General features: G+C 39.9%; 1 protein-coding gene across 1 annotated transcript in view; it reads right to left on the bottom strand.

Annotated features, from left to right (window-relative positions):
* The window catches only part of MYH15 (myosin heavy chain 15), a 174,895-nt gene that overhangs the window by 9,705 nt on the left and 139,412 nt on the right, over window positions 1–25,778 (bottom strand). The window contains exons 36-41 of the mRNA XM_040980919.1: window positions 25,417–25,620; window positions 21,323–21,448; window positions 18,924–19,094; window positions 15,454–15,558; window positions 13,177–13,272; window positions 12,179–12,313 (exon numbers count right to left, since the gene is read on the bottom strand). Coding sequence (XP_040836853.1) covers window positions 12,179–12,313; window positions 13,177–13,272; window positions 15,454–15,558; window positions 18,924–19,094; window positions 21,323–21,448; window positions 25,417–25,620 — 837 coding nt within the window. The remainder of the gene's footprint in view (window positions 1–12,178; window positions 12,314–13,176; window positions 13,273–15,453; window positions 15,559–18,923; window positions 19,095–21,322; window positions 21,449–25,416; window positions 25,621–25,778) is intronic.

Here is a 25,778-nt window from a genome sequence, read left to right as displayed (position 1 = left end):
CCTTCATAGCAGCTTCCAAACATTCCAGGTTTCTTTCCTTTTTTATATTCTGAAATTACAAGGCTATTGATGCAGACTCTCTGAAAAAAGAGGATATTTGTCTGTAGTCGTTTTGGAGATATCCTTAGAATACACCAACCTCACTGAAAAGGAAGACTACTATTGTTGATTAATAGTATTCAACAAACCTGAGCATTGTTCTTATGAATATTTGCCTAGTCTATATGAAAATTCCAACACTTTCTCTCTAGTTCTGTTTGTGCCAAGGAAAAAAATGGCATAATGCTAGTCTTGTTTCTTGATTCAGTCTAGACTGATTAAAAGCAGTTCTATTGTTATCGCTATGTTCTGACTATAAACAGAATAGTGGAGAGCAATATTTCCATTGTCTTCTGTAAGATTTGTATCAGTGGTATGTTCTAGTGGAATAGTTTCATATTCCTCTTCCTGATATTGTATGGCCTTAATCAGAGTGCACTATTTGAGTTGTCACAAGTATCAAGTAGCCATTTGCTCCCTATTCAGAGATTTACCACCCTACATGGCCATTGGCACAGGTCCAGTGCAAACAGTCCCCTTCCTGGGCCTTTTGCTGCCTTTGGAGCCCACTGGAGGTGAGCACCATGTCTCATCACAGAGCTCGGAGGTTTCCTTTCTTCAGTTCACAGCAACCTGCTAATAACATAAGTGCTATAAGAACAGTAACACATTCCTTTTAAGAAACTGCACAGCACAAATATGATTATTTAAAACAAAATGTTCTGTACCTAAACAGATGACACATGTCTTGCTAGTTATAAGCCAGTTCAGACCATCCCCAAAACAACCAAGTTCAGCAAAAGCATGCTTCAACACTATAAACATAAATACTAAAATGAAAATAGACACGAGACAGCTAAATAGTAATCTATAGCCAATTTGAGGTGTATAGAACCCGGTTTAATATAAACCAAAATTGAAATGTCTATGAAGAAGTCACAGGATGTAGTTAACCTGCATTTTCCTATTAACATATTGGTTAATCAATACCATGTCAATTAATGCCATAATGTTGTAAATAGTTGTTGATGTTATGTTGGGGCTTTTAATGGATTGAGATGATATAGACCAGAGATGGTCTCACCAAGAAATCATTGAACTCACTAGGATAATAAGATGCTGGACTTTATGCTTGGTAAATACTTCCAATGAAAGAACCTCAACTGAATTTGAACTGTGGTAATGCAACAAGGTGGAGAAATCCACCATGGGGAGAGGGTACAGGGAGGGGTGGAGGGGGAATTCCAGTGCTATAACACTGTGTCACATAATGCAATACAATTAATAATAAAAAAAATTCAAAAAAAAATTATTAGAGCCTTTGTTTCCCACAAAGCATAATTTGTGGTAAGTCATGTGACAGTGTAATTTTTGTTGATGTTACTTCTCTGTTGTTGGATGACTTCTATGAAATACAAATGAAGCACCTTTCACTCACATGCAAACTTTTTTTTTAAACAAAATCAAGGCTTCATAATTACTTGACCCAGAATACAAAGTAAGATTTCCTCTGTTCTGGTTTGTATCTGAGCTCCTTACAAAGCAGAACTTGAAAAGGATCTTGCACCTATTGGCAAGTGTGTGGGCTGGGCCCGGAAGCAGCCCAAACTTGGCCGGGCTCCAGCACCTTCTGGTGATTGCTAATGCCAGAATGGGTGTGAGATGTGCCAGGCTAGCATGTAGCATCCACTAGGCCACATGAGAGCCAGTTCTGTAAGTGAGCCAAGCTGGGTCAGAAAGGTATGGGCCAGTCATGCTAGGCTGCAATACCCACCAGTGAATGCGGGGTGGGTCGGGGGAGCTGACCATTACATTTTTGGCAGCAGCTTCTGCTGGCACATGCAAGATCCAGGATGGGAGTGGGCCATCTCACACTGGACTGTAGCACCTGATGGCACACACAAGACCTAGGACTGGGATCGGGCATAATAGAGGAACTTTGAGGATTCTCTTGCTGGATTGCTGCTTCCACTGGTGACCATGAGATCTGGGACTGCAGGTGAGCTGGTCTGGAAGTGGGCCAGGCTGGGCTAGGCTGCTGCACCTGCTGGCTTGCATGAGAGCCAGAATGAGTACAGGCCAGCTAAGCTAGGCTGCAGCACCAGCTGGCAAATGCCCAGACTGGATGTATGTCATGCCAGGCTGAACAACAGTAGCCCCTGGCAAGCACAAGATCCAATGCTGGGAACATAACTGGTAGGGGAGCTGTAGGTGCTCTCCTACTGGGTTGTACCTATTACTGGTGAGCACAAGACCCAGGATTGGAGGCTGGTCAGGCTGGATAAGGTGGCAATGCCACTCAGCATACTTGAGGGCCAGTTCTGGGGAGATCAGGCTGAGCTAAGCTACAACACCCATGAGTATGCAGAAGAGTTAGATAGGATGTGGAATGGCCTGGCACGCATGCACACACACACACACAAATCTTTGGTTGGCCTCTTAGGAGTATTGGGGGTTGCACCCACTAGGCCATGGCACTTGCTGGTATGCATAAGGACTAGGTCTATGGCAGGCTGGCAGGACTAGGACACAGCACCTGTTAACTTGTATGAGATATGGGGTTGAGGTAGAATTGACCAGGCAGCTGCACCTACCAGTATGTGCACTGACTGTGTTGCAAATGACAAACTGAACCTGACCCTGCACTGGCTATCACACACAAGAATCAGATAGATGTGAGGTCTCCCCACATGAGGTTTTCTGTGGATACACTAAGATGGACTTTGTCAAACAGTAGACCTTGGAAAAGGTTTTTCTCAAGCCTGCAGCAACAAAATAATCAGTGTCAGGACTATCAAAACCACTCAAGTAACATTCTTGTAATGCGCTTCCCCACACTGGAATCTCTAAGAGTCTGCAAATGACTTTCCCATCCTTGGGTGCTGCTGTTGTTTGACTGGAAGGAGCAACCCTCTCCCACTTCTCCATCACAGACATAGGTGTTGGGGGCACTGACAATTTCCTGCCCTGTGATTGGCCCTTTGCCCTGATTGGTCTGCCTTGGTTATCTTTAAGCTGATTGGACAGGTTTGACAGATAAGCAGGGGGTTTGGCGGGGGAGGTGCGTCAGTGTAACGGAAACAACGGACATAACGATTTTTAACGGAAGATCGGAATAAAGCACCTCGGAGACTCTCTCAAGTGTCGGGTGATTTCTTCTGCGGGACGGGAGGATCCACATAACTGGTGCTGTGACTCAGATAGAAGATACATAGGGGGGAAAAAGGCCTGAAGCATTTGCCCCATTGACCTTCCTCCATACGTGATCCTCCCAGTTCTAATCAGAGGATGACAATATGTGTATCCCTCACAAAAGTGTAAATATTAAAAATGAAATTTAAAAAATGAATTAAAATAGGAAATCTTTCCTGGATATAAATATTGGTTTATTAAGTAGTTTCAAGCTTATTTTAATGGAAAATTGAAGTTCTTCTAGAAGTTATACATCAATCATTTAGCATTTTTAAATTTTTAAGAATTTTATTTTTTATTTTTGGTGATTTTACATGGTTGACCAGAGTAAGATAATTGTTTCCAAATATTCCTCTACTTCCTTCTATATCTGCGGGCAAGGTGAAGATTATGGGAGAAGCCACACCCAGCCTCCCTGCCACCCCAGTGCCTGGGATTGGGGAAAACAGCCACCCGATGCCATTAGGGTCCCCAATGTGGGGCCTTCTCTGAGGGTTCTGTTCCAGTGATTTAGGTAGTTCTGAAATGCTATTGGTCTCACTAGTCCAAATATTAGGAAATCTCTCCAAGGTCCATCTGCTGACAGTGCACCCTGGAGTCTTCACTCACCCAGATATTTGCTGTCAACACTTGGCTGGGGTAATTGATCAATTTATTCTGCTCGCTCTCCTTCCTCTGTTATGTTACCAGGTGTCTTCTGCAAGCCCTAATGAACTGCCATATCCTCCATGTACATCTGGGCATGCCTTCCGCTGATCCATCGTAGCCACTTAGGAGTTCTAACTCTGACACATGCACTCCACGGTCAGACCACAGGTCCTGTGATTCTCCCCATGGTTGGAGTTCTGAGTGCGCAGTTTAGTTGGGAGGATCCACACTGGAACTTCACCTGAGGTGATCCCAGACCTGACTCTTGTGTGTGATTGCCAGTACAGGATCCATCTCAGTTTATCATCCATGTGAACCTACGCACCTACTAGTAGTTGTAATTGCTGGGTCAGTTCTATCTCCAACTCCATCTCTTATTTAAACCAGTGGGTACTGTGGCCTAGCAAAACCATGCCCGCAGCACACTTGGCCCTCATGTTCACCAGTGGGTTCTGCAGCCTAGTCAGGGAGTGTCCCAGTAGCTCCCACCACATTCAGTTCCAGTCCTGGTTCCTATACTTGTCAGCATATGCAGCAGAGAGGCCCAGGCTGTCCCACATCCCATTCAGCTCTTGTATACATCAATGCGTGGTGAAACTTAGCTCAACTATCCAGCCCACACTCATGCTGTTTAGCCAGGCTTGCCCCCAGCCCTGATTCTCATACTTGCCAGTGGAAGCTACAGCCCATTAGAGAGGTTTCCCCAGTTTCCCTGCTGGGCCAACTCCCAGCTCCAGATGTTGCACTCATCAGTTAGGTCTGCAGTATTGCCTGACAGGGTATTGCCCCCCACTCATCTCAGTATCCACCAGCTGATGCTGTGGCAAAATGCAACCAACCTGCACCTACTCAGTCTCATGCATGCACAGGCGAATACAGTTGGTTAGCCCATCCTGGCTCTCCTCCTAAACCAGCTCACATGTAAGCCAACAGATGTAGTGTTTCCTGGCATTGTCTGCCACAAGTCCCAGTACTTATGCTCACCAGTGACAGTAACAGCCCAACAGGAACATCCTCTGCAACCTGCCTACTGGGATTGCACCACCCCAACCCCTAGTCTCATGTGCGCTGCTGGTGCTGCAGCCCAGTCTGGCATGGCATGCCTCACCTCAGCATTTGTCGGTGTGTACCTCAACCTAACCCAGCTTGGTCTGCCCCCAGTTCCAGCTCATGCTAGTTGGTGCTTCAGCCCAGCCCAGCCCAGCTCAGCCAGCCACCAGTCTCAGCCCTAATGTGTACTGGCTAGTATCACAGCCTGACCTGGGCTATCCTGCATTCCCATCCTAATTCTCAGATCTGGTACTGTATTGTGCACTGTCCCAAACTTGCATGCCCCAGTCCTGTCCCATATGTATGCTAGTAGGTACTGTAGCCTGGCTTGGTCTGAGCTGCATTCTGATAAAGGAGTTCCCCAAGCTCCTCTATCAGACCTCCTCCCAGTGGCTGATCTCATACCCTGGTCGCTGTTCAGCCCAGACTTAGTTCACCTCATGTCCTGGCAGGAATAGTGGCCTTGTCCAACCAGCCCATGCTGATTCTGGTTCTTACCGTTGGGGTGTTGCAGTTCAGCCACCCTTGGTGCAGGCCCAGATACAGCTCTCACATGGTCCATCAGGTGCCAAGCTCTAACCCAACCTGTCCCACACCCACCCTGGCTCTCATGAGCAACAGTGGGTGCTGAAGTTTAGCCCAGTCTGGTGCACCCCTGACTCAGCCCAAACCTGTGCCAAGGGACACTGCAGCCATGTTCAGCCCAGATCACAACCCCCATTTTGACTCTCATGCTCACCAGTGGGATCCACAAGTCAACCAGGCCTGTTCCCAGACACAGGTCTTGTGCATTCCAGTGGTTGCTCTGGTCCAGCTTGGCATAACCCATCCCTCGTCTTGGCCTTTAACATCAGTTGCTGCAGCCTGACCTGTCCCAACTGGCCCCCAGTCTCAACTCTCATTGGCAGGTGCTGCAACTTGGGCCTTCCCTGCCCAGTGTGCTCCCGTCCCTGGATCATACAAAACAGTAGGTGTGATATCCTAGCCGAAAATGACCCCATACTCCAGCCTAGCTTCTGCACATACCAGAGAGTTAAGGTTGGTCTGGCTCTACCTCGTCCACCCTCGTCTAAAACCAACCCATACACTTGTCAACAAGTGTAGCTTCTTTGCCCAAACTGCCCAACACCCAGGACTAAATCACATTTTCATCAGCAGAAACTATGGTCCACCAAGGGAACTTCTCACGTTCCCCAACTAGGCCCACTCCCAGACCCATATCTCACATATGGCAACAGATATTAGGCCCTTACCTGTCAAGACTTTATATGACCTGGTTGTATGAGTTCAGCCCTACCCCACACCCTATTCTTGGGTACACCTGCAGGTGCTGAAGGCTGGATTAGCCACACCTGTACCTAAACCCAGCACCCATGAGTGTTAGAGGGTTTCATGTTCATGCCTAGCTCAGCCTTTCACCACTCCCAGCTCTCAAGCAAACCAGCAGAAATTGCAGTTCCACAAGTGTGGGTCCATATATCCTCCACAGAATCTGCCCTCAGTCCTGGTTCTCTCACATGCTGGTTAGTGTCATGACCCAGCCTAACATTTACCCATCTCCTGTCTTCGCTGTGAACTGGTGGACACTGTGATCTAGCTCTGCCAGGCAGGCCCCCAGCCTTAGCTTTAGTGTGCACTAATGAGTGGTGATCAGCTGTGATTCATGCTACCTAGCCCAGCTGAGATCTTCCTTGTGGGCTAGTGCATCTGTCTGACCCATAAAAGTCCTGCAGTTTCTACCTCCAAGCTGCTCCATCTCAGTCCCCTTGCTTACCTGCAAGCGCAGTGGCTTTGTCAATGGGAGTCCCTCAGAAGTCATTCTTTGCCTGCCAGCATATTCCCTCAGTGGTCATCCCTCCCACACATCTCCTTACCTTCTCCCTGATCAATCCACGGAACACACGTGGGGAGATCCACAGGCTCATTCTGCCTGCTTGGATGTGAAGCCCCAGATTTCCCCATTCCCTGCTGGCACCACCCTCCAGGACTCCCACAAGCCCTCACTTTCAGGTCCCCATGAGCATGTGAGCCACTAGCCCACATGGCACAGCATTTTCTTATTGGGTTGTGATCAGTGGTAACATGTTCCTATTGCTTTGGCAACAGCCTCACAAGCATCCCGGTTAGCGCACTCCACTGTTGTGCTGGATTCCAGTTTACCTTGCTCAGAACAACCCAATTTTCTGAAAGATCCGCTCTGATCTGTGAGCCAACCCTTGCCATTGTAATCCTCCTGTTGCACAACTGGGTCAAATGAGGCTTGTGGAGATATAGGAGAAAGAGCACTCTAGAGGGCTTCTGGGAAGGTATCTTTTTAATTTTAAAGGAGACACAGTCAAGAGAAAATGTTTAAAAGAATTCTTCATGATGAAGGTTACAAACATGAAGACCAAAACCAACACAGTTGAGGATGTTAGACAAAAATGAGCCTGGGTTATTTTATATTGCTGACCCTTTGAATTAATCTTAGAACTTTATATGTATAGCACAAAACAAGGTCACTGAGGCAGAACCACACAGAACAATGAACAATGATTTCTTCTTGTGATTCTATGGGCGATTGCGCCTGGATATCTGCCTGCCTGACTTACGTGGGTGGTCACTGGTGTGTGTCACAGCATGTTTCCAGTGCACCCCACTGATAATAGTCTTGGCTCACCGAGCCCTCAGCCTGGCTGATCATTGGCTATACAAGTGAGAACACTGGGCTGCACCCCAGTCTCTCTTCTCTGTCTTTGGATGAGCTGTGCTGGGACTTCCTTGATAAGCAACTTTGAGAAGTCAGATGTGACCCACAGCCTACCTGCCTGTGGTTTGAGGCATACCTGGCAACTATGCATGTTGTACATGTTCTGCTACATGACTGGAGTGTCTAGAGATATAGACACGCCTTCTAGTCAATTACAGTGTCATTGTTGGGTGGTAGGATTGTTGGGAGATTTCTTCCTGTCTTCCTCTTTCTTACTCTATGTAAGTTTGTGCTCGCTTTACAATAAATGGGACGTGCTCAATCAAACTGTCTCTGGTGGTTCTTGCTGCTGCTGCACAGTTTCCTCCCCGCTCCTCAGTGATTCTAGGGGCTATTGATCAGGAAACCCCTGAGAAGGTTCATGGCATGATGTTGTAAGCTATGCCAGCAGTCAGGAAGGAAAGCCATGCATGGGTGATGAGAGTGAGATAAGAGAGACAAACCCAGCACCTGACCCTGCCAATTACACATCCTGCCCTGAATTCCCATGGAGAGCCTGCAGGTGCCAACACCCTTTGCTGTCTGCTCAGGACTTTGCAAGCTAACAGGGGAGACTGCCAGGAGCTAGAGGACCTTCAGTTCCAGGAGTTGTGGGCGGAGAGAGCTGTTGCTGATATGCACTAGCTCACCTTTTTGTCCTATGGCATATTTTCAAGATATCATAGTGTTAATGCCATATATTGAATTCATAACTGTAAAATAATTAGATGTTATTCTACTTTTCCCTGCTGAGGTACAGATTACTCTTGTGATCATTCCAATGCAGAATCAGCAGAGAATTCCAAGACAGGTTCCTTTAGCTCAACTAAAATGGAACACCAAAAATCTAGCTCTGAGCCGATCGCTGATTATAGCTATGAGGAGTTGCTTCAGTCTTTAAAGTGCCATACATATATGGCAATTGATATTTACTACAAATTAATCAGTTGTAACTAGGGCCATGTTTACACCACAGTGCTAAGAGAAAATTGTATTCATTTCTGCTATCAATGGCTACAAGTTCAGTTCATACATATGGGAATGAAACAAGCAAGGACATCGAAATTCTGTAATAATCAGTTATCAACATGCCCTCAGCCCAAGAAATTATAACTTATATAAGGATGTCTTCTATGAGTCTTCTATTCAGAGAGAATCTGCACAAAAAGGTATTACTTAAGTTTTTAAAATCAAAAGTTAAAGGATTATCGCATCTAAACTTTCGTGTGAAATGTTAGAAGGTAGTTTACTTGGATTTGAGGATCAGAACTTCTTCATTAAACTTGGAAGCAACAATATTTTATTCCACTATTACATTTTCAAATCACTTTGTTGAAACAGAGTTTACACCACACACATTTTGTCTGTTTCAAATGATACACAGGTTGTGAGCCATAAAATGACAGCCTCCTTCAACTTCTGCAGCCATAGTCCTTTGTAAGCAGGATCTGCTTATTCCTCATGAACCTGAAAAACAGATCAGTACTTTCTGTATAATTTCTGACTTTGAACCAGCAGAACGTATACTCAGGATCAAACTAAGTTCTTTCCCAGAGATGAGTAGTCCCCAGTCAAGTCATCATTAGCTCAAAAGAGGCAAGGGATTGTACAGTTATCTACACTAGAGAAGACATACAAACATAGTTTACTCCAGGGCATGCTCAGTCACTTTTTTTGTTTTGTTTTGTTTTTGACTCTGTTGCCTTGCCAGGGAAGACAGTGCCTTTTGTCCATAAAGAAAAAGATTCCTTTGCTATATTACCAATTTGCTCCACAGCCTGATATACAACTCCTATCAGAAAACTCGTGTACACGTAAGATTTGCTTTACTCATATCACTCCTTTTTAGGAGTAGCTACAGCAAAGTTGAAAATGGGCATCTATTCTGGCAGCTCTTTGATTTCTTGTAGCTGAATGCAGTTGCAAATCATCTGAGTTAACTCCACGAATAAATCCATTATATAGGGTCCTGGGAAGCTCTTCGCAGAAGAATTTTAAGTGCAGTACCACAACTTTGCCAAATCAAGGCCATAGTCCAAACCGTTTAAGTGGATTCCCCCTTTACATTATTTATTCTAGAAACAGCTATCCAGTATTCATTAAGAGACCACAGCAGTCTGCCAATGACTCACACTTCTGTATTTTATTCTAACATATTCAGAATGACGAATCCTTCAAAAGAAACTATTTTGACATCCTATAATATAACACACAGCTATCTCTCCATATTTATGGCTTCTGCTTCCATGTATTCAAATAATCAGAGCTTGAAAATATTCAGAAAAAAATACATTAGTAATTAATGTGTACAAACAAGTTTGTGCAGGTTATAAAAATACGTGAACTTGAGCAAAATCTGCTATCCTCAGGGCACCTAGGAAACCCATCCTTATGGCAGCGAGGTGGTAGGGTGAGGTGGTGGTTACTGTATGAGAAGAATTTTCAAAAATTCACATGGAGGAGGAGAATGATGAAGTGAGGTTGTCTTCTTGAATTGCACCAATGGAATGCATGAGATTTATTCCTATTAATAAAAAAAAATGTATAGCTACAATGACAAAATAAAATACTATTCTTTATCATACTAGAAAATTTAAAGCAAAACCACAAATAAAATGTAAAAAAATGTTATTTTTGGCCAGAATAATTTGAAAGCCATGCATGTTTTTTTCTCATAATAGGCATTTTCTCTGTACTCTTCAAATACTATTTATATTCATCAACCTCAATTTTTTTGTACCAGTTAAAACCTTTGTAATTTTGAGCTGGGCATGGTATTCTAGTGGCTAAAGTCTTCACCTTGCATGTACCAGGATCTCATATAGGTGCCGGTTCTAATCCCGACAACCCCACTTCCTATCCAGCTCCCTGCTTATAACCTGGGTAAGCAGTCAAGGATGGCCCAAAGCCTTGAAATCCTGCACCCATGTGGGAGACCCAGAACAAGCTCCTGGTTCCTGGCTTTGGATTGGCCGAGCTCCAGCTGTTACAGTCTCTTGGAGAGTGAGTCAGTGGACAGAAGATCTTCCTCTCAGTCTCTCCTCCTTTTTGTGTATTTGACTTTGCAATAAAATTAATAAACCTTAAAAAAAATCTTCTGTAATTTCACTTTTCCACAGACTCTTCTTGAAGCATTTTGATGTTTCTTATTAACACCTTATCAACTTGCCTGTCAGGGTTTCTAGTTCAGCTTGAGTATCCCTAATCTGGAAATCTGAAGTCCAGGATGTCAAGAAATCTGAAATTTCTAAAGCAAAATATGGAATCACAAGTGGAAAATTCCTCACTTGGTTTTATGCAGAGGATTAAATTCAAAATGTAATACACTAAAAATACTATATAAAATTACTTTCAGGCTTTGGATACAAAATTTATATGAAGCATAAATGAATGTCAAGTTTAGATTTCTATCACTGAAGTAACACATTATATAAGTGCAAATATTTCAGAATCTAAAAAAAAAATCAAACTCTAACCATTTCTGGTCCCAAGCATTTTGGACAAGTGAAATGAAACTTTAAATCCACCATGATAATACAAAAAATGATAAGCATGTAGCAAATGTTTAAAAATCTCTGCTAGAATTTGTACTGATTGCCATTTAAATGTTCTCTGAGGGGTAAGTTAGAGTCACACTATCCATTCTCCTGAAGCCAGAACCTGCATTAAAGGCAAATTTCTAAGAAAATCTTTATAAGAAAACAGACCACCTTGCCCCTGCCAAACAATGAGTTTGATGTCCTTTGTCTCTCTGAACTTTTTCCATATAAGTACGGCACCACATCAGAACAAGTATTTCAGGAACATTGAAATACAGAGGATCCTCTGTATTTTGGGGAAGAATTTTAGAATAAAAAGGCACAGGCCTGGAAAACAGGACTTTTAAAACATGTTCCATACTTCTTGATTGCCTCAGATTTAAACGTCTTCCCTCAGTCTGCATGTTGATGTGGTACGAACTGGAAATAGTTCAATCAGAAACCAGTAGACCCATTTGTGATTTTCAAATTATGTTTTCACCTTCAACTCCTGACTACACTACAGAGACTAATCAAGACCCCTCAACATCAAGCCTACAAGATATCCTGGAGTTAATATTTGAAAATACATATATATGCATATATATTATACATATGCATTAATACAATATACATAAAATATACATATATATACTTTAATACATACATACATATTTATATATATCAAGTTCAAAAAGCATGTGGAAAATGAAATTGAGAGAAGTTTGATTCGATGCAAATAATTTTAAATCTATACTTAGTTTTTCCATAATATGTATTTTTGTGAGCTGCTTCCTTGTATCATGACATCTCACTCAAATGCTTAGCAATTCCACATTACATGGATAAGATGGGAAGATTTTATCAGAACCTGTTCTGCTGCTATTGTTTTTAAGATCCTGTTTTAAAATGAAAACAAGAAATGTCCTGTTACACTGACTGCTACAATGTCACAGGTTCAGACACCCATGCTTTCACAGTTACAGCTGCATATCCACCTTACCTTTTTTCCAAGCTCTTTTGCTTTAATCTTGAGCTTATTAACTTGAGATTCTGCTATCTCTGCCCTTTCCTTTGCTTCGTTTAGTTCATGCTGCTGCTTCTTATACTTGGAAAGATATTGATTGACTTGTGATTCCTATAAAAAGAAATTCCTTTCTTGGCACATGCAAGTTGAAAATGTGCAAAAAATTTAAACTTCTGAATACTGAATAGAATATATTTTGATATGAAATATGTATGGGTCACATGGTTTAATCTGTATAACATCCATTTTCATAAATTTTATTTCCTGAAAATGATTCAGGTTATCACTTTCTACTGTTACATATAGTAACAGGATAATATTCATTAACATGATATATGATATAGTAACAAGTGTTGCTTGGTTTTTAATCAGTTCCAGATCCTCTTACACCTTTACCTGAAGTGGGCTAGTCTTTAAAATTATGAGTTAATTGGTAATTATAAGATTGAGCAGGGCTTAAGCCCAAATCATTCTAATAATTAATTCAAAACCCTTCAGAAGGATTACTAAATATAATCCTATGTAAAAGTAATCATTAACTAAGTTCCATCCTGACACACAGATGGCAAGCACATTTTCACTATGGTGGTTTAAGTTCACAACCATGTCCAGGTTCATCCGGAAAAGTACTGTAAACATCTTTACTTCACCCAAGGTTTTGGGACAAGGGAGGCTCCAAGATGACAAGCATGCCAGAATGTAGGGTAATGCCCCTACATGATACCCAGCACATAATTTTGTCTCATTTGCTAGGGCACACATATTTTGATATAACTAAAAGGTTGAGAGTGAACTCTGGCTTCCTGGATGAAAATTTAGCAAAAATGTTTACCTTGGATAATAATTCTAATTTCATACAAATCAAAAGGTGAATTGACTGTAAGATCTATTGCTACACTCAGTGTCACACATCTCCACTCACCCGAAGCAACACCTGGGACACCCTTGAGGCCACAACTGCCCGAACCACTTACCGCTGCCTCCATTTGCTGCTTGTAACTTTGTGCTTTCAGCTGAAGTTTATCCATCAGAGTCTGCATCCTGCTCAGATTCTTCTTGTCTTCCTCTGCCTAAAATTTATAGGTATATGCATGAAAGGGATTTGAAACACCCAGCACGCTGCATGGGGTACAACCCCATGTGAGAAAATAATGGTTGAATGGCTTCGTCATACTTCTGGGAGTAATGACCTGAAAAATGGGCTCCAATTTACTTGCTCTGATTTCTGAGAAATTAATAAACAGAGCTAAGCAATCATCTATCTTGATCCATCAGAGCATTCCACCAGCTTTTGTATATTTCAAATTCAGGGACTGATATCGACAGAACCCTTGCTATGGCTTGAATATCTATGATGAAACTCAAGTTGAAATTTAATCTCCACTATAAACCAACAAGAGATAGGACATTAGAGGTTCTGCCCTTACGGAGGACTCATTGCTTAAGGGATTAATGCACTAACGAGTTATGTAAAGATTGGGTTTAATTAAAAAGTCAATTTCACTCTACTTCTTGTTTGTGCCCCTTTTGCCACATGATGCCCATGCTGCTTTGAGCTTTTGCTGCATCCTTGGCAGCAAGAAGGCCCTCACCAAAGGCAGCTCCTTGACTTGAACCTTGCAGCCTCTAGAATTGTGTGCAAAATAAACATCTATTCTTTATAATTTATCCGGTCTCTAGTATCCACTTATAGGAACTAAATTATAACCATATCAACTAAGACAGCTCTGCATTCTCCCTTTAATACTCTGCATAAAAAAGAAAAACCCTGTGTGAATGAATCAATAAGCTCTGAGCATCCTGCAGACTCTTGCAAAAAATAATAGGTCATACCTCCATTACCCTGCATAAGAAACACTGCAGTTACTTTAATGGAGAAACATAGAGTATACAGAGCAAGAATGCATCCCGCAGGACTATGAAAAATATTTAAAAGAGGTTTTACAAGTTGTAGAATATAAAAAATAATTAAAAATAGAAGAACAGACTTTATTAACAAGTACAACGTAACATGTCACTGTATGCGTATGAGTGGCCTCCCCACTCTCCTCCAAACTTTCAAGTAGAACGTTTTTACAATATTATAACCTCAGGAATATTTTTAGTAGCTTTGCTAAACATGACATACTTCAGGAAGTGTTAAAGTAGCTCATCTTTGGTAAGAAACTCTTAGTTGGTTTACAAGAGTTGTGAGAGTGGTTCATTTCATCTTCAGTATCCCAGCCTGCTGTGCTCTGCTCCCTCTTTTTGTTTAATTTTACAGTGTACCATGTTATATCAGCAACCTCAGCTTATGTTTACTGTATCTCTTATTTTTATTTTAATTTTAATTGATACAGAAACTCTAGTGTACATTTCTTCTGCTTTCTTAGCAACATTCCTTGTTGTAGGTAAGGGAGGCTTTGGAATCCCTAACACCTCAGCCTCAGGATACAGATTCAAGACTGGCAGATCTTGCTTTTGTATAGCCAGAAGTAAAAGGTAGAATGAGTTTGCCTTTCCAGTGGAGTAAGACCTATCATGTACTGTTAAAGAAAATGATCTTGATCATCTGTGTTCAACAACTAAAACATGTGCACCTGCTCTGCTAGAAACTTTCAAGATTGGTATCAGGAACCTGATGTCAATCTATTTGGAAAAAAAAAAAAAAGAAGGGGTATAAACTGAAAATGCAGGTGAAGGATCATATTGCTTTAGAAATGCATTATTTTCAAGTAAGAACCTTTCCCACACTTTTTCAGATATATGTATGAGACTGGTGTTTGTCAGTGGGTTAGATTCAGAAAGTCTCAGAGAGGCTTTTCTTAAATATTTGATGTTTCTCTAGGTCATTAGCTACCAAGCCTCAATGACCTTGAAGTGCTTTCCCAAGCAGAAATCAGGATTGGAACTACTCCATGCTCCAACTTAGTCAGAGTCCCATGTAAGCTGCTGGCTGGAGCCATCCTGAACCTATACCAGTGATATCATGGTTTTCACTCAACCTTTCACAAGAGGATAACAGTGCTGTGTCAGAAAATCACAGTATTAGGAGTTCGTGGCTTCTGATTATGATTTGCCACTCACATTTTGTCTCCTGAAAACTCTGAAAGGCGAACAATTCAAACCACTGTTAACACAAGAACCTTAGCAGTGTCTGCTACTGAAAATAGGATGATGCAGGGTTCTGGGAAAGGTACTGCATGCCAAACGGAGTACATTTCTGCAGGGTGGAGGCCAGGAAAACACACTGTGGGCGTGAGCCAGAATACCTGATAGGTCAGCTCTTTGACGCATCGCTCCAACCTGCGGGCTCCCCTCTGGGCCTCTGCACTGCGACGGACTTCACCTTCCAGTTCACCTTCCAGTTCATGCACCTGCAACCACATCATGCTTCAATCATACATGCATGCCAGAAGGCTGGCATTTTACAAAGGCATGGCAAAAAGTCCATGGAGATCGAAAGGAAAAGAAAGTTTAGTACTGAAACTTTTGAAATTTATGCATATTTTTCATCATACGCACTTTCCATAAAATTCTTGAAGACTCACTGATTTTCCAGTTGACACAGCCATTTGAAATTGTCAAAGTAAGATGAGTTTTCTTGTTTCAGGTGGTGATTAAACAGAACAGCTTCTTTAAGAAACTTTAACCAAAAGTGAGTTGGTCAACACTAACGTGACCTCATCAAAGGACTTTTACACTTTGAAGAATGTGACAGACTGATTCTCACATGGGTCACAAGCTTAGCTTCCAGATGACAAAACTGTGTGTGGGTGTGTGTGTGAGAGAGCATCTGTAAGAATATAGAGTAAACTAGGCAGCCTCCTTTAGGAGCCAATCAGTATGCTGACTGTCCTTCAGCCTTTTCTCCATGTTCAGCTCTGGCTTCCTTGAAATAATCAGACTCTGAAATTCCACACATAAATCACACACAGTTCTATAGCCCTACTTTATTGGAGAGCTGCAATACAAAAACAGCTGCATCTGGCATTATACAGTGGTGTTAAAGCCATGGTTAATATGCATTCAACAAAGATTCCTACCACACACCTCATCCATGCTAGGGATACAGCAGTGCACAAAACAAATGAAAGTCATTACTGAATAAACACACACTAAAATGGGGGAAAGCAAAATAAATTAGATGGTGTCTAGAGATATTAAGTGGTATGGAGAGAAATAAGATAGGAAAGCAGGCAGAGCTAAGGCATTAAGGGTGTTGGCTCTTCCTTTTGCCACGGTTGCTTCCACTAAATGTCCTTATATCTTTCCAGCCTCCTTTATTGCTCTTTTAAAACTCTGAAAACCAAGTCTCAGAGGCATGACTGTGCCCAGTATCTCTGAGTCCATTGTTGCTAATGAACCTCCTGCACTTGAGCCCTAATGTGCTCCTTGAGAGGTGAAATGGAGAGTGAGGTCAGAACCTTTACAGATGTAATCATGACTACAAGTGGAGAAAAACATCTTCCTGATAAGTATCCAAGAGGAAGTTAACATACAGTTCTGTCTGTGCATAAACAAACAATGTGGATGTTTTACTGAAGCAAATTCTAGATATCACACCTAACCTGTAAGAACTTCTTTTTGGAATCCTAACAATAACACATGCTATGATTTCATCCTGTTCTCCAGCTTTCCTGTATTACAGACAACCTCAAATTCTCATGTCAATGGTATTTGAAGATAAGGCTTTGTGAAGGTATTTAGGAATAGATAAGGTGATGAGGGTGGAGCCCCATTACAGAATCAGTTAATTCATAGAAAGTGAGACCTGTGTTGGTACACTTGTGTTGCCATGAGATGCCCTCTGGCGTAGTATTATGCAACAAGATACCCCTCACCAGGTACCAATCACTTGCCAGCAGCATGCTTGTGAGTTTCCTACTCTTCAGAGGTGAGAGTTAAATAAAAGTCTATTCCATAAATTGCTCAGACTTAGGTATTTTTTTTTTTTGGCAACAGAATGTTAACAAAAACTGATACTATGATTATGCTTTTAAGAATATTAATCATAATACTTTAGTATCATCTGATACTTAGGAGCTCATTGCTACCTATTATCAGCTTAGGACATAATAGTGAAAAAATACTAATTTTTAAAAAAATCTTTTAATGCTAAGTTTGAGTTGGAAATAAAAGTATCATGCATTTGATAAGGAACATGCATAATAAAAATCATTTTATGTCTAACCTTTTATTCTCAAAAACTTGAATCTGTGTTATTAATTATGTTTTTATAACTAATAGCAATAAGATGTTTTGACATTAAAGTTAAGCTTGCTTTTTTATCATAATATATTCTGTGAGAGAAATAGGTAAAACATATTTAAAATCACTGGAAATATTACATATGCATCCAACTTGATATACAGGTTTACTTGCTTCCATTGGCATGAAAATTTTAGCGATTTTTTTCTATTTGTAGTTATCTTTCATTTTTTTAAAGATTTATTTATTTTATTTGAAGGTCAAAACTAGAGAAAGATGGAAGGACACAGAGAGAAATCTTCCATCCTCTGATTCACTCCCCAAATGGCTGCCACAGCTAGAGCTGGGTTGGTCAGGTACAAAGTTTGGAGCCAAGAGCTTCCCTGGGTCTCCCAGGTGGGTGTAGTGGCCCAACAACGTGGGTCACCCTGCTCTGCTTCTCCAGGTCAACAGCAGAGAGCTGCATCAGAACCGGCACAGCCAGGATGTGAGCCACAGGCAAGACATAAACTGGCACTTATATAGGATGCTGGTGCCACAGGCAGAAAATCAGCCTGCAACACTACTGCACTGGTCTATATTTGGTTTTTTTTTTCAAGTTATGAAGCATGTAATGACATAATTTTGCAAATAAAACAACAAGGCATATTCAAAGATCTAACTTTGATTTTTTTAGTTCCCCCCTAGGTATAAACATTCTTACTAGTTTTAATCTTTCCTGTTACTACCACTTACTTAAAATATAAGTAAATCTGTAAATGTCTTATTTCCCTCTTTTCTTGAAATAAATGGCAAGTATTTCTCACGATGCCCTTGCCATTTACCATCACTATATCCCCAGGGTCTTTTCCTCATTCCTTTTTCTCATTCTGCACAATTAATTGAAGGTATCAAAAATGTATAAAGGTGAGATCTTATTTTTCAGAGGCTCTTTCGAACCAGCAAATTCATTATCTCTGTATCTGGAGCATTTCTCTAATGCCCTACATATATTGTCACCTAACCTGACTAAATAGTTTTTAAAATCCTATTTTCAAGATAGGTCGGCTTGCTTGTTTTTAAGCTTCCTTCAAGCAGATACTACATGTTGTTTTTGTTAGTCCTTACTCTGTTGCCCCTCAGTCTTTTAGATTCTTTATTCATGTCCCATGACCTGCCTCTGGAGCTAAGGAAGTGCGCCGTCTCTGCATTGGAGGTAACAGGAGCTAAGGCAATGAAGACTGCAAGGGACTGATGGGCAACAGCAGGTTGCTCTGGATATAAAGAGCCTGGAGCTGAGGCACTGAGTTGTAGATGCATTTCCATGTTTCAGGAAAAGAAAGCAAATGTCCCCTCGTGCAAGAAAAGTCCTCTTTACTGATCCAAAGACAAGGAAGAAAGAAGTGATACATAGAGGTCAGGTGTTTTCAAAGATCGGAAAGTGGCAAGATGGTCACAAAGGAGGTGGGGTATATCACATATGACATCTCAGAATAACAGTGTTTGAAATGAGGATTGTCAAAAATCTGTAATTACCCAGGCAGATTCTTACCCTGGATTCCAGTTTCTGGATTTGCTTTCTACTTCCTGTCAGGGAAGTGCGTTCGGCTTCATTCAGCCTTTCTTGTAAGTCTTTAATTGTTTGCTCCATGTTCTTTCTCATCCTCTGCAAGTGTGCATTGGTGTTCTGCTCCTTCTTCAATTCTTCTAACATGTTTGCTGCCTAGAAAAGAAAGAGATGGAAATAGCCCAACATCCCACTGAGCTTCACGCTTCTGCCAATAATTTGCAGTTTCTTCTCTTGCTTTTGTTCCATGTCTTGATGCTATGTATTTCTGCTCTTCCCATCACACTCTACCTAAGATCTTCTGCTCTTCAGTCTGCAAATGCTAAAATAATAGTGATCACAGCAGCTATGAGCAAGAACTGTGTAAGCAGCATGGGAAACTAAGGGAAAGTAAAGTACCACTATGAACTTACTGTACCACCTGCACTGGAAGAGAGGTGGTCACCTAAAGCAACAAACTTCAACTGGATAAAGTATCGGAATATCATTTTCTACTGGATAAAGTAAGTGGTGCCACATGAGGCACCAACAAAGGAGTTGAGTGCCTATGAAATTCTTTCATGTCTCACTTCTATAAAGTTGTAACTTTGGCCCAGAGTAACAGCCTAATGCCCAGGGTCCTCAGCTTGCATGCACCCGGATCACATATGGGTGCTGGTTCATGCCAATGCTGCTCCACTTCCCTTCCAGATCTCTCCCTGTTTGTATCCTGGGAAAGCAGAAGAAAATAGTCCAATGCCTTGGGACACTGCACCCATGTGGGACACCCAGAAGAAGCTCCTGGCTCCTGTATTGACTCAGCTCTAACTGTCGCAGTCACTTGGGGAGTGAACCAGTAGATGGAAGATCCTTCTCTCTGCCTCTCTGTAAATCTGAGTTTTCAATAAAAAATTTCTTTTTAAATTTGCAACAACTATAAGAATGTTTAGGCTATAGGAATTTGCAGATATTCTTGGTGCCAATAATTTGTTGTGAGGCAAACTCTTCTCTTGACTTTGTCTATGCTTACAGGGATTGGTATCTATAAATGATTATTAATAACAGCTTTTTGTTATTGTATATATATATATATATATATATATAGTCTTGTATATTTGATGTAAAAGTGTATGGCCTTGCTGACCAAAGATTCTCTACCAGGTTACTAAACATCTGTGAAATGTAAGTGTTAACACTTAAGTGCAGATAGTAAGGGCAAAAAAGGCAACTTTGTATTATGCAGTAGTTGAGACTCAAAGCTCAAGTTTTGCAAAACTGGAGAGTGGAGAGAGACGGTAGAGGTACCAAGTTCAAACTTTTCAAACTTTTCAAGCTTCGACAAGTAAATATTATGAAGACAAATAAGCTAGATAGTACCTTCACAAGATATAACTATAAATTTACCAAACAGGAATATTTTATTTCACACCGTCTTTCCATCAAAATGCCAAAATGTTATCTTAAAACAGGTAGCGACTGGGTTTCAATGTACAGGTTTTGCTTGATTCTTCAACTGATAAGTAACTTGGACAACTATATAAGCTCTTCACCTCTTAAAGTAAGGAAAAAAATAATTGAGTGACTTGTGTCCCAATTTAGGCAAAGGGATAAGCTTTGTTCCACACAGCAGAACTGCTCCCTGTGACTGTATTTAACAGACTGCACAAAAGCTCTGGATCTAAAAGGGGTGATAAGAGAAAGTCCACTCAGTAAGCTCTGGGACCTGCAAAGCTGGGTCCTCCACACACACAAATACTTCCTTTTACCTGCTGGTATTGCTTGCTTAGTGGTACCTTCCTCTTTCCATGCCATTTCAGAGAAGTATCATGTCTGCCCCAGAGGGTTCGTGGAAGGTGGTCTTTTCCCACTTCCAACAAAGGCACAATCAAGGCTTCCACTGTATCCTACACTTAGTCATTTAGGAAAACACCAACATTATTAATTTTGAATTTGTAAGTGAAGAAGTTCCACCAGCCTCAAAGTCCTTCTCTAGTTACCTCAATTTTCTATTCAAGCAGTAGTATGGGTTGTAAAAAAAAAATGATGTAAGCATTCTTTCAAGGTTAATATTACAAAAACCATTACAGAATCCTAAGGAAAAATTATTAGAGGACACAGAAAAACAGTTTCTAAATGCTGGATAAATACATTTACAGGCAGAAAGTAGCTAACCTAAGACCAAAAAGATTCATCAAGTTTTTCTTACTCAACTTTTTTATTGAACTGCTCATTTTCATTTCTAGGGTATCTAGGGGAAGAACTGATTGGCAATCAAGCTGGAATAAGAGGGAGCAAGGCCACACACCCACTTCCTGGATGTACAGGGAATCGCTGCAGATTTGCCCTTCCCATTGGCTGCCACTTCCAATAAAAGACTAGATTGAACGAGCATTCAGTGGACTCACCTCGGTGGCTGCTTGCGTGACCTTCTCTTCCGCAATTTGTTGCCCCTGCCTTGCCTCTTGGGTTTCTTTCTGCATCTGGGCAATATCAGCCTCCAGTTTCTTCTTCTGGTTGAGCAGGCTTGTATTCTAAGGAAAAGCATCATTGCCGTTAGACAAGTGGAACACTAGAGCAGATTTGCTAAAGGCATACGGAGGGAAGCAGGAAAGAATTTTAGTTACAAAATGTTATCCCAAAAGATCTTCAAAACATTCATGGGAAATGGTTATAAAATATCTTAAAGCCATGCATAGTTGTTCCAGAACATTCATTTCAATGTTTTGAAGACTCATCACAACAAGGTTTTCAAGTTTTCTACCAAAAGTTATCTTTTAATACCAGTTTCTACTAACATTTTGAAATCTCGCTTCCAACCCTAATAGATTTGTACCACTAAAGATACATTTGGATGGATGATATTGTATCCAATAGGATTTCAGGAATAACTAGTTGACAATCTAAATCAGGAAGGAAAGACATATCCCAGATAATCAACATGCCCCAAACATTACATTTTGCTGAGAAACTGGTTTTCTGCCTTTTGCTCTTTGATATGGTACAGTCTCTGAGCATAAATCTGACAACCACCAAAATCTGGAGAAAACAGTATTGGAAAATTAAAAATACAATTCATATTTTACCTCTGGGAAGAAGAAAAAGTTTCTCCTCTTTATTCACCTCTTTTTCCTATATTACTTTGTGGTGAGGAGGAGGTTGGAAAAGTACAATGACCCTCATCTTAAAATCCTTCATATTTTCATAGTATTGGGGATTCTGTGTTCTGTGGAGCTGCTATATAATTGTTTTCTTCCTCAGTTATGACACTGATGGCCAAAGATATGCTTGTAGCTGTTTGCCAACTTCAAAAAGCTAAAATTTAATGACTAAACCTCAAATTAGTATTATGAAAGAAATAATAATGATATTAGTAGAAACTCATGAAGTATTTACCAAACAAAAGTTAAACTAATAACTGGGTTTGGGATAAGATAAAAAAAATGGAGAATTTCAAATAAAATCAAAGCTTAAAAAAGATTTTATTAATGGTGTAAAAGATATGGGATAATTTCTAAATAATACACTTTACCAATATCGTATATGACCAGTATTACCCTGATAGAAAAATCAACAAAGGTACAGAAAAAGAAATTCTACAGGACAAAATCTTTGATAAGCATAAATGTAAAAATCTTCAACAGAAAACTAGCAATCTGAGTCAGCAGCACATTAAAAAGATTATTTATTGCCATTAGTGGTATTCAGTCTAGGGACCCAAGGGTGGTAATAATATGCAAATCATTAGACATCATAGCAACAGAATGAATGGCAAAAAGGCATGACCATCTTAACAGACATAGAAAGCAGATGTGATATAAACAAATTTGATGATTAAAAAAAATCTTTGAGCAATGTAATCATAGAAAGAAAAGACCCCAACACTAAAAAACTGTATTTGAGAAATCAACAGCCAAGATAAAAACAATGGGGACCAGAAAAAAAGCATTTTCTTTGAGGTTTAGGATGAAAACGAATATACACTTTACATTTTCTTCCTTATATTACTAGAAATATTAATAAAGAACAGATAAGAAAGATAAATCAATTGTCACAGTTTATAGAATAAATGATATATATGTGATGCAGATTAAAAACTCCAAAGACCATCAAAAAACAAAATAAAATAAATGAATTCATAAAATCTGCAATATACAAAATTATCAAATCAGTAAAATTGTTATGCACCCATAGCATATTATCTGAAAAAGCAATCAAGGAAGAAGTTCTATTGAAAATAAATACCTAAATAAAATGATAAATACCTAGATAAATACCTAAATGAAATAGATACCTAATAAATACCTAAATAAAATGCCTGAGAATAGATATAGCCAAAGAGGTGAAAGATTTCTAAAATAGAAATTACAATGTATGAATGAAATGGAAAAGGACACAAAAAATGGGAAGACACCTTGTACTCATGGATTATAGTTATCAATAGTGTTAAAATATCCATGATAGTAAAGGTGGCATACAATTCAATAAAACACATGTCAGAATACCCATGATAGTAAAAAAAAAACAGATGTAAAAAAATCATAAAATTCACAGAACCATATAAAGTCCCATACCTATCTATTCACATTCAAAACTAAAGCAAACAAGCAAAAAAAAAAAAAGTTAGCTGGATGTCTTACATTACATGACTTCAACAGAGCTGTGCAAGAGATCAGATTATGAAAGAAATAAAAGGAAATTAAAAAATTTATTGAAACTCATGAAAATGCAAGCAGAACATAATAAAACCTATGGGATAAATCAAAAACAGTACTAAAAGGTAAGTTTATAGTAACGACTACCTCAAAATAGAACAAAGGATTGCGAAACAACTTAATCACTACACCTCAACAAAATGGAAAAACAAGAAAAAATTGAATCCAAAATTGGTACAAAGAAGGACATGATAAAACTCAGCACAAATAAATGACAGGCAATAAAAAGTACAAAAATATCAATGAATTAAGAGCTGGATCTTTGAAAAATTTAAGATTCTTAAATATTTAGCTAGACTGAGAAAGAAGAGAAGCTTCAAATATGAATAAAGATAAGACTTCTATATCACCACTAACATCATAGAAAAACATAAAGTTGAAAGAGATTACTGTAAACAGTATACACCAACACATTTAGTAGTCAAGAAGAAATAAAGACAGTGCTGGATACACCTAACCCAGATTGAATCTTGAAAAATAGAATCCCTAAAAACACTAATAATAAGTAGCAAATTTCAATCAATAAAAAATAAACATATCCCATCAAAAATAAACCTACATATAAACAATTTTCAATTGTTTCCCAAAATGCAAAGAAATAGTAACATATATCTCTCTACATGGGGATCTCTGCTTTCTATTTGTTAAGTTTCTTACTTGGTGAAGCATTAAATCTTTAACTGTAATGTAAATTTTAAAAATATGTTACCTTAAAAATTAAAAAAAAAAAAGAGTGAGAAGGGGATGGGGAAAGAGGCAGGGAATATACTCAACAATTGTATCTATAGATAATACTGGACCTGCTAAAACAAAAAAAATTTAATGTTATTGAACAAAAGATGATGGAGTATTTTTAAATTCATTGTATGAGGCCAGCATTACCTGCATAGCAAAAGCAAACAAAGACACAAAAAATGACAACTAAAAAACAATATGTTTAATGGATATAGATGCAAGAATCCTCTATGAAATACTGGTAAACTGAATCCAATAGTACACTAAACAGATAATTCACTATGACCAAATGGCATGTGTATTAGGGATGCAACGATGTTTTAGTATATACAAATAGTAATTATTGACAAAATGAAGGGAAGGAAATCCTGTGATCACCTCAATTGATACAGAAGAGCCATTAGATAAAATTCAGGATGTGTTCATGATTTTTTAAATAAAAAAAGACTACAACCAAGTTAAATTAAGTGGAAGATACCGCAACATGATAAAGGCCAGATACAGTAAGCAAACAACCAACAACATCCAGAATAGGAAAAAAATACTTTCATTACTTGTCACCCACCACTCAGAATTATTAAGTGATTTCTTGGTTTAAAGACTGGAGCATTTTCTTGATAATAGCAAGACAACCAGGTAAGCTATTCTGGACCAAGATGGAATCCTTTTGCTTTCTAACCAGCCTGATTGTGGGTGCTTCAACAGCCCATTCTTCCAGTGTTATGAATTGAAACTTTTCTACCTAAGATGGGCTTCTGGAAATCCTAAGCTACCTTCAGATTCACATTAAGTCAGACAGAGATGGACCCTGCTGACAACTTTATTTCATAACTCACACTTCAGAGCTTTCAGAGAATAAACGTGCGTTTTAAGACATAAAGTTTGTGGTACTGTGTTAAGGTAGCTCCCAGGAATAATAACAGTTGGTGCTCCCTGTGCTTCACTTGTCATTTCAATTGGCATAATAACGGCATGATCTAAAGCTGGGGCAAGTGTGGGAGCCACTACCTTTAACAAACTGAGCCAGCCAAGGGAATGTTTATGTGCCCCACCTGCATATGGAATAGGTTGAGTCTTTCTGTGGTTTCCAGGAGCTCCTCTTCTGCAACCTTGCGTCCACGCTCACTCTGCTCCTGTAAAAACCTTAGTTCCTCTAGTTCAGACTGTAGAAGAGAATTGCGCTGCTCAGCCACAGCCACCTGCTCTTTCAGGTCACTGCTTACAAGTGTGCTGTTGTCCAGCTGTAGTTGAAGGTCCTGTAATAGAAAATACAGGGCTGCAGCACAATCATCTCTGAGTTCACAGTGGATGTGTACCATCCATATACATTCTGAACGAAGCTCTACCAATGAAAAGCTTGTGTCTGCTCTCTTCATTTCTTACTTCCATCACAATACAATCCATTGCTTTAGTG

Source organism: Ochotona curzoniae, unplaced genomic scaffold, assembly GCF_017591425.1.
Source record: "Ochotona curzoniae isolate NIBS_2020 unplaced genomic scaffold, NIBS_Ocur_1.0 contig_3498, whole genome shotgun sequence".
NCBI lineage: Eukaryota > Metazoa > Chordata > Mammalia > Lagomorpha > Ochotonidae > Ochotona > Ochotona curzoniae.
The sequence above is the reverse complement of the archived record's forward strand: the minus strand, read 5'-3'. Positions and strand labels throughout refer to the sequence as shown.